We start from the raw sequence: 16,678 nt of genomic DNA on the forward strand, positions 1-16,678 counted from the left end.
GCCTCAAACCAGTCTGCCCTCATTTGAATGGTAGCAGCTGGTCTGAGAGGCAGAGAAAGAACAAGGACATGGCTTTGACCTGGTTTGAATGGGAGAGCGCTAATTAGAACGGTGATTACTGGTTGTTAGCGCCGCACAGGGGACATGACTGAAATGATGTGCGAGGGCTGCAGCCAGGGAGTTAACACAGCAAGGGAGAAAGCAGTAGATGAACAGCGGGAGAAAGAAACTGAACAGAAAAGAGAAGAAACAGAAAATAGCATTCAGTGAATGCAAAACCCCCCCAAAAAAACAGCCAAGTGAGGCAAAGCTGACGCCAGGAAATAAAAAAAGAAAAGATAAGGAGGGCGAGTGGAAGAGGCAGAAAATAAGAAGAGGAGATCAAACATTTGCGTTGCCTAAAATCAGGAACAACCACTGCGACAGAAGAGGAGTTGTAAGAAGAAAAAAGGAGGTACAGACACCCCCACCCCCACAATGAGCTGAAGTGCTATTGTGGTTTTGGTAATCACCCAACCATCGATGTGAAAGAAAACCTCCACTATCTGAGCACAGAGGAAACACACGGATACGAGAGAACACGGCTAATCACTTATTATCAGAGAAAAACAACTTTATTTGTGGTCATAGTAAAATATCTGTCTGAACAAGCTATCCCTTTGCATGTGTGGTAGAAAACAGTGTTTTGCTGTGTATTATCTGAATTTGTAAGTTTCAAAGGCCCTCAGTCGATGAAATTCTCTCAGAAGAGATACTTTGTATCCTCCTAATGGTGAAAAATCAAGGTGTGTGGTAAGTGGGGTAGGGTGGCGGTGGTCTAGGCTGGATTAAGGTTTTGGATGGTCTCACGGTGCTCTTGGTACAGAGAATGGAAGGCCCGAGCTAAACAGAGGAGAGGAGCATCACAGTTCTCCATCTCTTTCTGTAAAAGACAAACATGAACAGACAGTAGTCACTGTATTATAAAAAGATATAAAGAATGGGATATTTTCCTGCATAGTTCATCCTTCAGATGTGGGAACTGTTAAAGTCTGCCGTGAACGCTGTGTCGATGTGCTCACTCACAGCTGAGGTCTCGTGGTACTCCAGTCCCTGACTCTGGGCCCATTCCTTGGCCACAGATGCCTGTACCTCTCTTCTAGCAGACAGATCTGACTTGTTGCCCACCAGGACACCTGGAACACATGCAAACAGAAAGATGCACTTAGAGATGCACATACAGTAAACACAGATTCAAGACTTATTCCAGAAGTGTTGTTGTTTGTTCAGTTAATGCTTGGAAACTTGTTTTTAAAGATTTGTAGTTAAACGTGTCTTTTTTTTGGTGGGTTGCAAAGTGGCAACAAAGGGGTGCAGCAACAGGAATGCTAAAGCTGCACAAATAGCTCACCTTACATGACACTAACAGGGTAGATGGGTATCATCTGCGCTATCGTCTAATCTGGGCTGACATTGGGTCCACATACTCAGGAAATTCAAAAAGTTCCAAAAATTCAAAAATTCTTCTTTTATGGCATCAGACTAAGTGATGCATTTGAGATGTTTGTAAAGATTGTGGGTCTTTATTTAACTATTAACAAGTTAAAGTAACGGAACAATTTATCTGATTCTTACCAATTCGTTAATTATTGAAATAAATTCACATCAATGGCAACTGCTGACATATTACACTGTCATTATTCCTTATTTATTCAAACAAAATCCAGAAACAATATCTGAAAAGCTAAGTACACCAATAGTAAAAAGAGCAATAAGTTATTCAACAAATTCAGAGTTCCATTTTTCTCCAAACACTGTGCACTATGAGCAAACACATCCCCTTTGGTTTCATCTGTCTAAAAGATTTTGTTACATAAGTCTTGTGGTTTGTGAGTTAATGTTTTGAAACTTTTTTTTCACAGATTTGTACTCAAATGTATTTTTTTTCAGGGAGATGGTGGGTTGCAAAGTGGGTTACATGTGTAAGTTGGCTCAGCTGATACCCTTCTACACATACAACTGGCTATCTTATGTAACACATGCTGTTTATGCAGCTTTAGCCTTCCTGTTGCTGCACATCTGTAAGCCACCTCAATTTGACATACTCATTTTATCTTTAACAATTGTGGGGCGATCGTGGCTCAAGAGTTGGGAGTTCGCCTTGTAATCGGAAGGTTGCCGGTTCGAGCCCCGGCTCGGACAGTCTCGGTCGTTGTGTCCTTGGGCAAGACACTTCACCCGTTGCCTACTGGTGGTGGTCAGAGGGCCCGGTGGCGCCAGTGTCTGGCAGCCTCGCCTCTGTCAGTGCGCCCCAGGGTGGCTGTGGCTACAATGTAGCTTGCCATCACCAGTGTGTGAATGTGTGGATGACTGGATATGTAAAGCGCTATATAAATACAGGCCATTTACCATTTAACCATATTAAAATTACCGCAGCTGGTAATATCAGTCTTCTTCTGACCACAGTGGTCTTGATTAATTTCCCTCCCTTTTATTTTCCGTTTCCCAGTATTTCATGTTCTGTGAGGTGTTACCTGGAACATGGAGACCCTGGCAATGAGCACGGACTCGTTCCAGCCAACGGCTGCAGTTAGCAAAAGACTGCTCACTAGTCAGGTCGAAAACCAGGCACAGCAGCGAAGGTTCCCCCCACTACAGAAAGGAACGAGTGGTGATGAGGTGGGAAATGTTGGTTTTTATATACAAGGAATGAGGGAAGTGGGACAGACATATGATTGGTCCCACATCAGCTTACTTTTCTCTACTCGTGTAGCAAATCAAATAATACTTTACTATGACAGGAGGTGAAGCTCTAGATGATGAATTTATCTAGTATCATGCAGATTAAAAAAAATCCAGGGAACGAGTCTCACCATCTTCTCACAGGAATCCACTAATGTCTCCTTCCCTGCAGAGTCTATGATGTAGAGCTCCTGGTGGGGAAAAGCAGAGAAAGGGGGAGACGGACGAGTGTTATTCACGGGAAGTTAATCAAATTACTTCACATTATCTTTTATAAGGACATTAATCTTAGACCTACAATACTGCCAAATAGCATACTGAATTCAGATGAAGAAATAACAATATTATATGTCTGGGAAAGCTTCTTCCACACTGAGTGATGGATTCCAACTGTCAGCATTTTAAAAACAGACTGGCGGCTGCCAGTGCTTCCCCTCAGCCTCCTAGTCGACACAACTATCAATTTCAAAATCCTACATGGCCTTGTTCTCTAGTTACTGCATTCACAAACTTAAGTGTCCATGCAGCCCACTTGGCGGGGTGACGACAATACTCCATCAGCCTTTTACAGCCATGGCTGAGAGATGAACTTTAAGCTGTGGTTGGGTGGCTAATATCTGTTGCTTCATTCAACAAAATGTAGCCTCCACCTAGAGTCCTGCAATGGATTCTAGGCACATGGTTGGACTCACCACGCTGTCATTGGTCGCTGGGATGTTGATACACTTCATCAGCAGCTCCACGCCTGTTGTCTGCCAAACAAACAAGGCTACAAATGTTAAATTAGTTATGTGACGTAAAGCTAAAATAAACCTCTTCATGATGGATCTGGCATGCCTTTGTCATAAACAATCACTCTTTCTGTCACATTATGGGCGTGCCTGTCAAAATGCATTTACAATCTGCAACAGCTGAAGAGAAGAGAAGAGAAGAGAAGAGAAGAGAAGAGAAGAGAAGAGAAGAGAAGAGAAGAGAAGTTTGTTGTCGGGGAGTTACCACTGTCTAGTCTGATGTATGGCAAATGTCAATACATGTTGACTGTTGTTCTGATTTGGCGCTATATTTAATTGAATTTAAAGTATTTTAAGCCTTTAAATCACCTAATGTTATGGTAGCATTTGTTTGTAGCCATACTGAACTGATGTACATATGTGTCATGTTCAGTTTCCTTTTTTCTTATCTGACTATTTAGCTTCTGATGGTCCACTATGTTCTAAGTTCTTGCTCCCTACTTTGTGCTGTTATTTAGAGGTAAGCAAGTATTTTACAAAGGACTTTTAGAACAATTTCACTAAAAACAGCTGCAACAGCAACCGAAACTGACATGACAGTAAACCAAAGCAAAAACAACTTGGCCATTAACTCAAAAAGGGAGTCAACAGAGGCCATTAAAAAAAAAAAAGAATAGGTATAACTGTAAATTTTTCTTTTTTAGAGTTATATCTACTGTGAAAGAGAAAAAAACTGACTGTTTATGTGAAAGAAACACAGAAACAGTCAGTGTGAGTTTTTCTCTTTTGTCAAAACAAATAGCTGGTATAGCTGTTTACTAAAATGAATGTTGAATGTTCGTCACACAAAAGCAGCTGCAAAAATATTTCGAAACAATAAGAATGACACAAAAAGAGCTGTAGTGGCTGCAAACCTTCGTCCTCCTTTGCAAGGTGGAGGCAGCTGTTTTTTGAATCTGCCCCAAACTACAGGAAACATCAGCTATTTGAACTTTGGTCAAACTGTCTTAATGTTAAACAAACTGCTGAAGGTAGTTGGGATCTTTTAGTACAGAGCAAACAGAGGTAGCTGTTAAAGGAGATAAAGTGCAGGCAGTAGAGAGGAAGGACGATATCACGAAGTCACCTTCTTTACAGGCTACGAGATCTAAAGAAATCCTAAATGGACCAGATAGTTGCAGGCTGCCTTTCCCCCTCCAACTATTCACTGGTATGAGATCAGTGATGACCTTGAAGAAGTGAGTTGAGGTTTCTTCACATCAGCATCTAACTCTAAATTGATCTGATCTCCTGAGCTCACACTTAACGAAGCATGTCAAATGCAAGAGACTAAAATCCTGCAAACACACACGCACACACAAACGCACCGTGGACACTCACTGCCTCTGTGAAATACACACACACACACACACCTCCGACCAACATTTACTCAATTCATACACACGCAGAGTTCATAACAAGCATCCAGCAGTACACACACAGACCATGCTGCAGTCCCACTTCAGAGCAGTCTAATGAGCTGGTGTGATGCATAGGAAGCTTCTTGCTGGAATGTCAATGAGAGCCTATTAGTAGCAAATAAGCTTGGAATATTGCTAACAGGCTGTCTGACATTTTCAAAGGAGGACGTGAGCGGAATGGCTGACAGCCTCGGCTACCCTTCAAAATCAAAAGTTGAAGAACATGAGGGATGACTTGGGCGTCTGCAGAAGGATTAACCCTTCACAGCACCGGTTAAGCCCCATATAGAAACACATATTGTGTCCTGTTTCCATCAGCATTTAAATCTTAAATTGAAAGCTGTGGGACACAGTTACTGGTATTAGATTAGAAAGGTCACCTATGGAGTACCCCAGGGATCAGTGATTTACAATCATGATATCAGTTAACATTTTTAAAAATGACACTAATTTATATTGCTCTAGGTTTTGCAGCAAACCTAGCTATTGGAAGAATCTGGAATAAAATAAGTAGAAGTAAAAGACCTTGTAAATACTTTGTTGTCCATTTATAGTTTTTAAAATATCCTATCCCTGTAAAAACACGCTAATCAGCTCCAGGAATGTGCACCCCAGCAAATTCACTCCATTCATCCAAAGGTCAGATCGTGCAGACCTCAAAGAAACCGCGAAAAAACCCAAGAGTTACATCTTAGATTATACCGGCCTCAGCTAGCATGCTAAAGGCTAAAGTTCATGACAGAATAAAAACTGAACAAGTACGGCTTGTTTGCAAGGACTGCCAGGAGAAACCCTCTTTTCTCTAAAAACAACATGGCAATACAGCTTAGGTTTGCAAAGTTGCATCTCCACGAACCACAAGTTGTCTTGAACAATATCCTTTGGACAGTAGAGACCAAAGTGGAGATGACTGGCCATAATGTACAAACATCGAACAAAAATGAAACACAACTCATACCCTCTGTCAAGCATGGCAGTAGAGGAGTGATGATTTGGACTTGTTTTGCATCTGGGCACCTGGCAAAGTATTGAGATGTATTCAGATCAGGACAAATCTAGAAAATCTAGAGCAGAACGACAGAAAAAATAAAGAATCAAGGGGTTGCACAATGGCCCAGTCCAAGCCCAGATCTCAACCCATTTGAAATACTGTGGTCAAAGTAAGAAAACAAGTGGTCACAAATCTCAATAAACTAAAGCAAACTCGTAAAGGAAAAATTATTTTGAAGCATACGTAAGTTCAATAAGGGAGATCTGTAGTCACACATCTGTATGCTTGTCAGGTATTGGCGGCTAATCTAAGCTTTACATCACCTCCACTTTCCCACACTGTCAAGCTGATTGTGACATCACTGGTCTAGTCCAATCATCTTTCTGCCTGCCTTCTTTAGGCCAATCAGCCTTCACTCCACATACTTTAAATCTCACTGCGTATCTGTCATTCTCCTTTGCAGACGCCTTCATCTACTCCACCTCCTCCTCATCACCGCCTCTCCTTAGTCACTCAGGCCCTATTCAAGCCTCCATCTTCATCTCCACCACCAGAGTCTAGACTCCAGGGGATCTTGTCCTAATCCCTATCACCACTGGGATGTTCTTCTGCTGTGATGGGTCATCGGAGTGTAGCCGCCAAATGCCTCAAATTGAATTCTTTACATCGACAAATCATGTTCAGTTCCTTCTAATGATCTCTCCTTATTGAACTACAATGATGCAGGAAACTGATAAAGTCATACAGAGAATGATTACTTCAAGCTGCTAGAAGTGGTTCAACAAGCTACTGAATCAATGGGCGTACTTAATTTTTTACAGGAGTGCAAAGAGTCCTGTTAAACAACCCAACTCAAAACACTGTTCAAAGTAACGAGAAGCAAAGAAAGGTCTATGGAGTCAGAACGAGAGGGAACATTAACGTGTTCAACAGTCCTGAGTAAGGGTTCTTCCTCTTGGGCGAAGCTCGGTAGATGTAAATATTCATACTTCTTGTGCAAATGTTGGAATTGAAGCCAAATTTGTACATTTCACTGTTACTACCCTCTTGAAAATACAAAGTAACTTCTGGATGAATAATTCGTGGTTTAAGAGCTTCAATTTTTTTTCAAAAGTCAAGTTCCTTTTACATGAAGCACTTTACACCAAGTGAGTTAAGAAGTTAAAAATATTTCAACTAATATCAGGCAAGCGGTTGGCTACAAATAGGTGTTTTAACAGTTGCATGGCAACAGCAAAGACTGTGACCAGCAATTCCCCATGAGCATTTCTTTCAGAGTATTCAGCTAATAAAGTGGTGTCAACTGGACACAGAGCCTTGATTTACTGGCACAAATGCAGACCTGAATTTCTCTCCACTTACTTTCAAAGTTGCATCACTGCTTCTCTTCTTATTTTCCTGTTTGCTATGTATTTGAAGATTTTCACACAGCTCCACCTGTATCATTTCTTTAGATCTACTCATATTAGCTGCATTAGTTAAGAAGATGTCTAATAGTTTGACCTGGCATTCAGCAATCATGCATGCTAGGCCATTACAAACTGTAAAGGCCTCCCAATTGCAGCCTCTTTCTACTTTGTCAATGACCCGCTAGTTCACGGTGAAGAGACACACACAGCATCGCAAACAAGTGCCTACTGTATTAAGCCTATGCAGTATGAAGAAACTCATCCCTGTTGTTGTTTTGTGTGTATGCTGGTGTGTGTGTGTTTGCTAGTTAAGTACCTGTTCTGGTGGCTTTCCAGAATCCTGCTGTATTAATTATCGACGTTCCTGTCACCTCAGAAGCCCCAAAACTGCTGACACAGCAGGATCTGAGCAACCACACAGGCGCATGCATGCACGCACACTTGGCCTTTGTCCAGTAATTCATACACCAACCTGTTCTGTACCATAACCATTGCACGACTTTATGGTAAACTCACTAAATGTGAGTGGCTGTGTGTTGAGAAACCTGCATGAATATATATCCATACTCACGAGTTAATGCATGTACCGCACCTACACTTTCTTACTTTTGCAGTGCCCTAGCCCTTTAGAAAACTGAGGGAATCGCTGAACAGCCATGCCGCCATATATCACAGAGTCAGGTTAATGACATGGTTCCTTTTCTCGTGTAGATTAGCATAAATAATGCAGATTAGTCCTTCTCTGCGTCAGCATTAATTGCTACATTATGCTGTTGTGCACTTCAGTGAGTCCTATAGTAAAGACCTCTGCAGGTCCTTGAAAAGCCTGCAAGAAGTTCCACTAAAGAAACTACATGCAATATAAACATAGTCCTCTATGACTAATATTAGACATGTTGATTTGCTATTGATGTATAATTACATCTTACTGTTTCATTAATTTGAAAATTCTACAGTTCTTGACTGATTGAGCAAATCTGAAGTAAACGACTACATGTGATTAACATCAGAACAAGTGTGCCTACTAAAGAAGCACATTTTGCCAATTACATGCTGATTAGCTGCTGCAGTGTCAGGCAGGACTGAACGCCTGGATTTCTGAGCACTTCACAGCACACAGATAACGCTATTCCCTACAAACTACTATCTATTCTGTGCTGGCAGTGAGCCAGCATTGCACTTCATGAGCTGCTCCTTCAAACCCAATTCACCTCACTTACCCAGCCTGAATACAAAAACATAAGCCTGTGGCTAGTCACGGAGTACACCCCGATCTGTAAATCCCTGAACAACTTGTTTTACAGCTCCATTCCTCTGCTGATTGTGTGAATGGAGTACAACACATCCCTACTTACTGTTATAAGACATGTTATGCTGCCTACCCCACATACACTGCAGTATCTCTGGCATTGGGCTCGCTTTCTCTGTGTTATGTGACAGTGCTACACCAGGGGGCAGTTTCTCAGATGTGGACTGCTGCAGATGTCACAGACAAGTAGTCATTCTATTATACTTTGTTCAAGCCTGCTTGAAGTCCACGTGAAGGACATATCCATAGCTGGTACATTGGTGCAAAAACTGAAAGGCGTGCTGACATGCGCTCCGAGCCTCACATTCATCCTTACACAACAAAAGTAGTGAATCGGACCAAGTGTATACTTAAATACACAAAGTATAGCAGCTCCTCTATATGAACCAGGGATGCCAAACTCATTTTACATGGTCACATTCAACTAATTATGATCTTCAGTGAGCCAAACCAGAAAAAATCCTTTCTGTCTGTGTAAAGAATTCTAACTACACATTTAAGCCCGGAGAAATCTTAATATTAAAAAAAGAAGAGCAATTTCAACATTATGTCTCAGTTTTTCTATGAGATAAAGACCAAAAAAACCAAAAACAAAGTCAACAGTCAATAGTGAAAAACTGAAACTTTTCTGTAAATTAACCATTTATCTATTATGTCTGTGAAGGTTCTCAGTCATCCAGGTCATCGTAGTCAAAGGAGCTTGCAAAGAAAAGCGTCTGGACTTCTTTAAGTTGCTTGAAGACGTTTCACCTCTCATCCGAGAAGCTTCTTCAGTTCTAAGGTCAAATGGTGGAGAGTCCCAGATATAAACCTAGTGGGAGTAACCCCCCACAGAGGGACAAAGGACCCCCTGATGATCCTCTAATCGCCTGAGCCAAGGTGGGAAACTGGGCGTGGGTCCCAATCAGCCAGAGTTTCGGGTGTGTTCATTGTGAAACCTGGCCCCACCTTATCATGCGAATTCCTGAGGTCAGATGGCCCAGGATGTGAGTGGGCGTTAACGCCCACTCACATCTGGGACTCTCCACCATTTGACCTTAGAACTGAAGAAGCTTCTCGGATGAGAGGTGAAACGTCTTCAAGCAACTTAAAGAAGTCCAGACGCTTTTCTTTGCAAGCTCCTTTGACATTTATCTATTACTTATTCACTTATAGTAATTAATTGGTTATAAGTAAGTAATTAAATGGTATAGGTGTAGTATGAATGGCCACGGGGGAGGTCTTTACCAGCAGGAAAAGCTGTAAAACGTATTAAATTTATTCCTTATTTTAAATTTTTCAAAGCCCTCTAGTGGGCCAGTTTGGAATCTTTTCCAAGCTGATTTTGGCCCCTGAAGTCTTATGTTGACACCCCTAATATAAACTATCTAAAGATAAACCAAACTTCATATACACATGTCTATACACGTGTAAAGCGCCAAGTGTTGATTGCCACTGGTCCAGACCGGTATCACTGATTGCTACCATGGTAACAACAATAAAGCTCGCCATTTGCCAGGTGACAAAAATGATGTCAAACCGACATCACATCCACTTGCCTGCAATACCACCTGAGTGTTGCTCCGGCCGGCCAAGTACCTTTTGATTTTTGGAACCTGAGGCACTGCAGGCAATCCAACCAATGCAGGTTGAAGATATGAGTGCCGTTTTTTTCTGCCATTTTAATGATATATCAGTACATGAGCTCGGAGATCCGCAGATTATGCAGAGAAATAAAAAAAAAAATGAGGAAAAAAAGAATATGCTTTTATAACTTCTATGCTTCTGGTTTTGACTTCTCCTGTACCAGTGACAATATGGAAATTTTGTCTGAGTGGCAACATCTATCGTTCAGGAGAATACGGATACCCCCACTGTATAAACTGAATGAAATGACCAATGAGCCAAACAAAAGACTGTCCTAACCCTTACAGATTAGTCTAAAGCAATGATGTCAAACTCATTTTATACCGTTGGCCACACACACCACACGTTGATCTTACGTGGGCCTAACGAGCAAAACTTTCTGTCATTGTAAAGATGTTTAACTACAAATGATCACATAGAGAGCTGTGGTAGCTCACCAAACTGTCCTGTATTTACAAAACACATTTTTTGTTAATTCACAGTAAATGTTGATTTTGTTACATATTTCTATAGATGGTGTGGAAAAAAACAGGCACTTTTCTATCATTCAGTTGTTTATCTCCTAGTCAATTCCTTTTGTTTTGCATTAATAAGAAAAGCTGTAAAACTTATGAAAGGATGGCCTTATGTTGGACACATCTGATCTAAAGTATGAAGACTCACTTCACTTGTGGGATCAAACCATGAGCCTTTCAGTGACTGTGTGTTAATGCTCTCACCATGCTGTAATTCTTCTGGAAGAGAGTGCCATCGCTGTAGAACATATGAGAAAGAGCACTTTTGCCCACTGCAGCATCTCCTACAGACACACACACACACGGAAGAATACAAATATAATGTCCTGTGGTTGTGTTTACGGTGTCGTTTTTGTGAATTAATAATTAATAGTTTAATTTGTGTGTAAGGAGTTGGTTCTCGACAGAATTCATAATTAACCCCCCTCATTATCAGGGAGTTTTAGAGTTTAGTGTCTGGTTCACCATCATTTCTTTAAGTTGAAACATCATCACTCGGCAGTGATTGGTTTGTGTAAGCTAAATGACTGTAGCTACATGATAAAATAGACCCAACAAACGTCATCTTTCACATTTAGAATAGTATCAGGCTTGTATTTTTCGTCAGTCCTATAACAAGTAGGTTGAATCTGAAACATAAGAAGGACACAGCCTGTGGCTGGGGATGTTTCTGTAGTAAAAGGCTAGCTTTAGCCCCCGTTGCTTACATATCAGGTGGTGAAAACCTTACCGACCAGCAGACATCTCGCCCTTAACTTGACCATTACATGGGATGACTTCCGGTCTCTGTCAGGTAAAACTCTCTTGAAGCTAATCGAGCTATGTTTCTCTGTTTATCGGTCCATATGCGTTGGATTATCCTCCCTGCAGCCTCGGGAACATGGACACAAAGCGTCTCTTAGCAACCAGCCACGGGGATGTTTCATTGGTCCAGCCGGCGTGGACGTAACGCGTAATCGCGTTTTCATTGGCTTTCTGTGAGGACGTAAAGGAAGCAAAAGGCTACTTTTGCAGAGTGTGTAAGACAGAACTTACTGAAACAGTGTACAAACGTAAATACCAGTGTGCACAACCATTTATAACACCAATAAGCCGACTTGACAAAAGATTGATGGAGCTTGTTGAAGAACAGAGCAATATCACGTATAAAGCCTGAAGGAGAAAACAAGCGTGAGGTCCTTGCACATTCAGGCAATATACGGTAAGACCGCTAGAGGGCGGAATTTATTGCACCTACCAACGGCACCATCAATCATGGAGTTCAACGTTGTTGGGTGGTGGTACTGTTATACTGTCGTTTATTCGTGTAGAAGCATTCTAGTGTTTTAATAAGTGCTGTCGCACAAAATAACCCTTTACCAATATTTATTTTCAGCTCACACACTTTATCATATAACGTTGATTAAGTTAATATCATGTTCTGGTTTAATGGTTTAATCACTGTTTTTCCGCCCACCGTCGATAAACGAAGAGCGCGTGACTCTGTAGTGGTCCTGAGTACGTCGCTGTTTTTCTTTCTTTCTTTTTTTTTACTCGGGTGTTTTGACGAGGAGCGCTCCGTCCGAGGCGTGACAACGGAGGCGCGTTCACGGGGTCGCCACCGGCTTCTGCGCTGAACTAAAGGGAGAAAGCATCACTATCTAGCACCATCACAAAGCTTTCTTTACCCACACATAACGGAGAAATATTAGAGGTACATTTAAAACCAACAGCACGAGAGAACAGGTCGCCAAAGGAGACCGGGGGTGGGGGGAGACGCGCATCCCAGCCGTGCAGATTCAGCGGTAGTACAGTAGTGGTGATAGGGAGCAGTTTCGGGGATTTTCCGTTTCGGTTACCCGGTGCTCCACACACCCTGTGCCTTTGAGCCAGCAGCGGGGAGGGAGAGAGAGGAGGAGGAGGACCATGGAGGGGATGCAGGCATACGGAGCCGGGAAAGCCGGAGGAGCCTTCGACCCCGTCACCTTCCTCCAGCAGCCTCAGACCATTCTCCGCATAGTGTCTTGGGTGAGTTGGAGACGTAAAAACGAAAAATAACTTTGTTCTTGGATACACAGTTAGCTACAGAGGCCACCACTTTTTAAATCGTTCATATATGTTGTCAAATATGGGTTTGAATTAGCCGACTGAGGGCCCACACAGGCTTCATTTCAGAGAGGAGCTCCTATAGATACTGAAGGAAGCTGTAACATGCTTTGTGGTGTTTTGTTCTTTTAACTTTTGTTTTCACTTGTGTGTTTGGTGCTATTACCTGATCTCACTAATAATATTCTCCTCACGCAGTGGGTTGATGGGTTGATTGAACAGAGTCCCGATCGCTGTGTACAAAATCCACCTTCTACAGATGATACATTAGTGACCAGAGGATGTTTTCTCATGAGCACAGTGAGAACACAGTCACACAGTTGTTGGATTTCATAGAAAATAATTTCATAATAACTGTCCACCCTCCGGGCTCTGAGGAGGAGGAGGAGCACTAATGAAAGTAGCAACAGTAGGAGAACACTTTTGACAAGCATAGTAAACAGATGGCAACAGAAGTGCTCCCCAAAGTGTAGGCTCCACGCTGAGTTTTAAGGAAAATACATCCGAAATGTATGAAACCGGAGGTTTATTTATTCATATAATTAATCATTAAGGAAAATGTGCTCGGTATAAACTGAATGTATAACAATCAAGTTCATTTTATTTGACCAGACCATTGTTTTACATTGTACTTATGTAATTACATGGAAAATGTACATGTATTTAAATGAGTTAAAGTCAGGATTTTGGGCAGCTTTTCTTCTTTTTAGTGCACTGCCAGGTGGTATTTTATAGGATTTTTGTTTTGGGTGTCTAGTTTTTGCAGCTGTACCTTTTGTGTCGTTTATATTTTGAGAGGAGGAAAATGCAATTCTATGTGTTTTCATTAGAAAGCATCAAGAACGTTCTCTTAAATTGTTGTAATTTAAGAAAGACAGGAAGTAAATATACTGCATCCATTCATAAACCGCATCAAGTGATGAATATCCAACGGAGATTTATACATTACATTGTTACAGTTTATTTTTTTAGATGAACATTTGGTGATGTGCAGCAATTAGGAAGGCATTATTGCACTTTTTAAAACATTTTTTTCAACAAAAGGCAGCAGTGCAAAGGTTAGGCCCAGCAGTCCCAATAGTGTAGCTGTTGTAAGCTTTCAAAGAAGATTGCTGTATATCAGAGATGTTTCAAACTTTGGACAATGGGTATATTGTTCAGAACAACTCATATTTTTGTTATTTTTAACATATTTGGACAATAAGTTAACAGATAGTACTCCTCGACTCAGCAAGACGTTGTTGTTTTAGATTTTGAACTATACGATTGATTTTTGACAACAGTGCAATCTATTACAAAGAGCATATTATTATTTGTTTTAATAATAACTTTTTGATGTCTCCTTGTTTTATGCAAAAACAGGAAAGGATGTGGAAAGGTGTACTTCAATATTTTTTAATAAGAAAAATGAGTTGTAGTTTTTTTTAATCTAGCACTCATTCAAATTATCTTACACATGACTAAAGGCACTTCCTGACCACAGTTGTTGGGATTACCTGAAGGTAACAACCTACTGGGAGAACATCTTACCTTTAGTTATTATTTCTCTTAGTTTACATCAGTAAGAATGTTTATGTGATGTATTAGCCAGCTAGAAGTTGTGTGCTCGCAACAGGTTGGCTACAGCCACAACAAAAGGTTGTAGGAAGACATGATTGGAGTTTTGGGATTTTGTCCGTTAATGAAAGTAACTGAATGGGTGGTGGTGGTGCTAAAATACTAGTTTATGTCTGTTAAGATGTGTTATATTTGGCATCATTTTTTTGTAGACGCAACTAAAGAAATGGGAACAAATTTTGTGTTTCTGCCAAAAAATACAATTTAAAATTGTTTTTTCCCCTCAGTTATGTGTTATGTGTAGACACTGTGCTGATTCACAGGTCAGTGATAATTGGCTTAACAAACACAAGAAACATTCCTCTGAAAATAAGTGAAAAAGCAGCCACTGTGCAATGAAAGACTCAGAAAGTCTGGAGCACCATTGTTCAAGAGCGTTTTAAAATATCACAAGAAAGTGTAGCTGCTTGGAAACAAAATAAGAAGAAATGAGAGGTGCTTCAAGACTTTTGCACAGTAACATAAAATTACAAGGGACTATTTTCTCTAATGTGCCACTAAGCCTTGGCGCTCTGCAGCTCGGGATAGCCTTTAAAAGCCTGACTAACAGATTTTTTGTTCCTGTATTACCTGCATCTCTATATTTTCACTGTACTGATTTTGTCTCTGTTGAGGCACCAGTTGGTTAAGAGAAAACACTTGCAAAGATTTTATAGTGTTAAAAAGTTAAAATTTCATTGTGTTTCCTTTGTAGCGTAAAGTCTGAACTTTAGCGTCAGTCAGGTTCTCAAATTTTAGTTTCATCTTAAGAGCCACAGGTTGCTTTCAGAGCTAAAATGTAAGCAGTTATATAATGTCAGTGACCAGTGTTGCGTCAATACATTATGCTTATAACTATATAAACCTAAGGTAAGGTTTGTATTGTATTGTACAGTCCTGACACTAAAGTGGGAGCTAAGGTTTTCCTCTTTAAAAAATTATAAATGAAAAAGTTTCTGTTGCCTGAAAGTGCCATAAACTTTCTTTGTATAATTAGAAATACAAAGAAAATGCATAGTTTGTGGTGACATAAACCGAGTTTATTAACCCGTTAGCCTTAAATAACAAGGCCAGTGGCTAGTGATGTGATATGTCTGTAAATCATGAATTTAATCATTGTAAAGCTTAGTTGTGAGGTCAGATTTTTGGCTGTATACGAGGTATACTAATATGATGACGTACTTTGTGTATCATTTATATTAGTAAACCTGGCAGTTACATTTCTTTCACTGAATTTTTCTAAACATATGACACATGTTGTGCTGTAAATTCATCTGTATGCAGGAATATTTTTTTAGTCACGTAGGGAAAGCATATTTTAATATGGCACAATCTGATCACTGCTATTTCACCTTTTTTGAGAGTTTTAAGGTTTTATGTTGAAAGTATATGGCACAACTCAGTAGATATTTGTAGTTATAAAATCTGTATTTATTATCTAGGGTTGCAGTTTTTTCCTTTTTTATTTTCTATCTTCATTTCTTAATCTTTATATTATTATTACTATTTCAATTAACTAAATTACTGCGCTACAAAGGGGGTTAAATCGTATATTTAAACAATACATTTTACTGTTATGTGACTGTTTATTAATGTTCAAGTTACATAGTTGGGGTTAAATGGTTGAAGTTGTTTCTTCAAGCATTCAGTACTCAAAATCTTAAAAGTAGAAACCAAAACAGCACATGTTTAAATGTCTTAATGAAGAGTTTTATGGTCCTCAAAAATGTTTTCAAGATCATTTTTAGGTGACAGATCGCTTCAGCAGTGATTTTCTTACACATTTATAATTTTCTATTGATTTGACACTACCGCGACATCTTAAGTGACACTAAGACAACACTCTACAGGTATGGAGTGTCTTTATGACTCTTCACCACATCCCCTGTCCAGAGGTGTCATCAGAGCAGCAGCATGTCGCCATAGTAACAGGCATAGCCTAGCTTGTGATGTATCGTATCATATTGAGCCTGCAGCAGTCTGTGGGGGAGGAGACTATAACATTCACCACTTTAAAGGAGACTTCCTTAGTTCATATACTAGATGTCCCAATAGTGTAGCTGTTGTGGCTCTTATTGTGAAAAGGCAGTTGGCTTCAAGTCACACTTTCAATGGAAGTTAAAAACTGACACATGCAAACAAATAAAGTTTCAGCTTTTTCCAAGACTTCAGTGGGTCATATGCTTCCATATTTGTAAAACACACACAAACTGATGGATAATATGAAGCACGTAA

General features: G+C 40.3%; 2 protein-coding genes across 3 annotated transcripts in view; one reads left to right on the top strand and one right to left on the bottom strand.

The window, feature by feature from the left end:
- Positions 1–592: 592 nt before the first annotated feature.
- ift27 (intraflagellar transport 27 homolog (Chlamydomonas)) lies at positions 593–11,677 on the bottom strand. Its single transcript, XM_085276121.1, has 7 exons — positions 11,493–11,677; positions 10,967–11,046; positions 3,414–3,473; positions 2,853–2,912; positions 2,514–2,631; positions 1,066–1,175; positions 593–922 (listed from the first exon to the last, which is right to left on the bottom strand). The coding sequence occupies exons 1-7, from the start codon at positions 11,524–11,526 to the stop codon at positions 818–820; spliced, it is 567 nt and encodes a 188-aa protein (XP_085132247.1). The 5' UTR covers positions 11,527–11,677; the 3' UTR covers positions 593–817.
- A 370-nt stretch (positions 11,678–12,047) lies between these two features.
- syngr1b (synaptogyrin 1b) overlaps positions 12,048–16,678 on the top strand; it is a 31,001-nt gene continuing 26,370 nt past the window's right edge. The window contains exon 1 of one of the 2 annotated variants that reach the window (XM_085276120.1): positions 12,048–12,769. In XM_085276120.1, coding sequence (XP_085132246.1) covers positions 12,668–12,769 — 102 coding nt within the window. In that variant the 5' untranslated portion in view covers positions 12,048–12,667. The remainder of the gene's footprint in view (positions 12,770–16,678) is intronic. The other variant, XM_085276119.1, reaches the window with a different exon arrangement.

The sequence above is a fragment of the Mchenga conophoros genome, linkage group LG6 (assembly GCF_057382185.1).
Source record: "Mchenga conophoros isolate Kocher_MC1m ecotype Shallow Benthic linkage group LG6, M_conophoros_male_GT1.1, whole genome shotgun sequence".
Taxonomy (NCBI): domain Eukaryota; kingdom Metazoa; phylum Chordata; class Actinopteri; order Cichliformes; family Cichlidae; genus Mchenga; species Mchenga conophoros.

What these genes read in the sequence shown, in the direction of transcription:
- ift27 (XM_085276121.1), bottom strand. Translation starts at nt 11,526, where the DNA reads ATGGTCAAGTTAAGGGCGAGATGTCTGCTGGTCG. An exon ending in CCAGGGTCTCCATGTTCCAG is followed by an intron (nt 1,176 to 2,513) that starts GTAACACCTCAC and finishes CATGTGTTCCAG; the next exon opens with GTGTCCTGGTGGGCAACAAG. An exon ending in AGTACCACGAGACCTCAGCT is followed by an intron (nt 923 to 1,065) that starts GTGAGTGAGCAC and finishes TGTCTTTTACAG; the next exon opens with AAAGAGATGGAGAACTGTGA.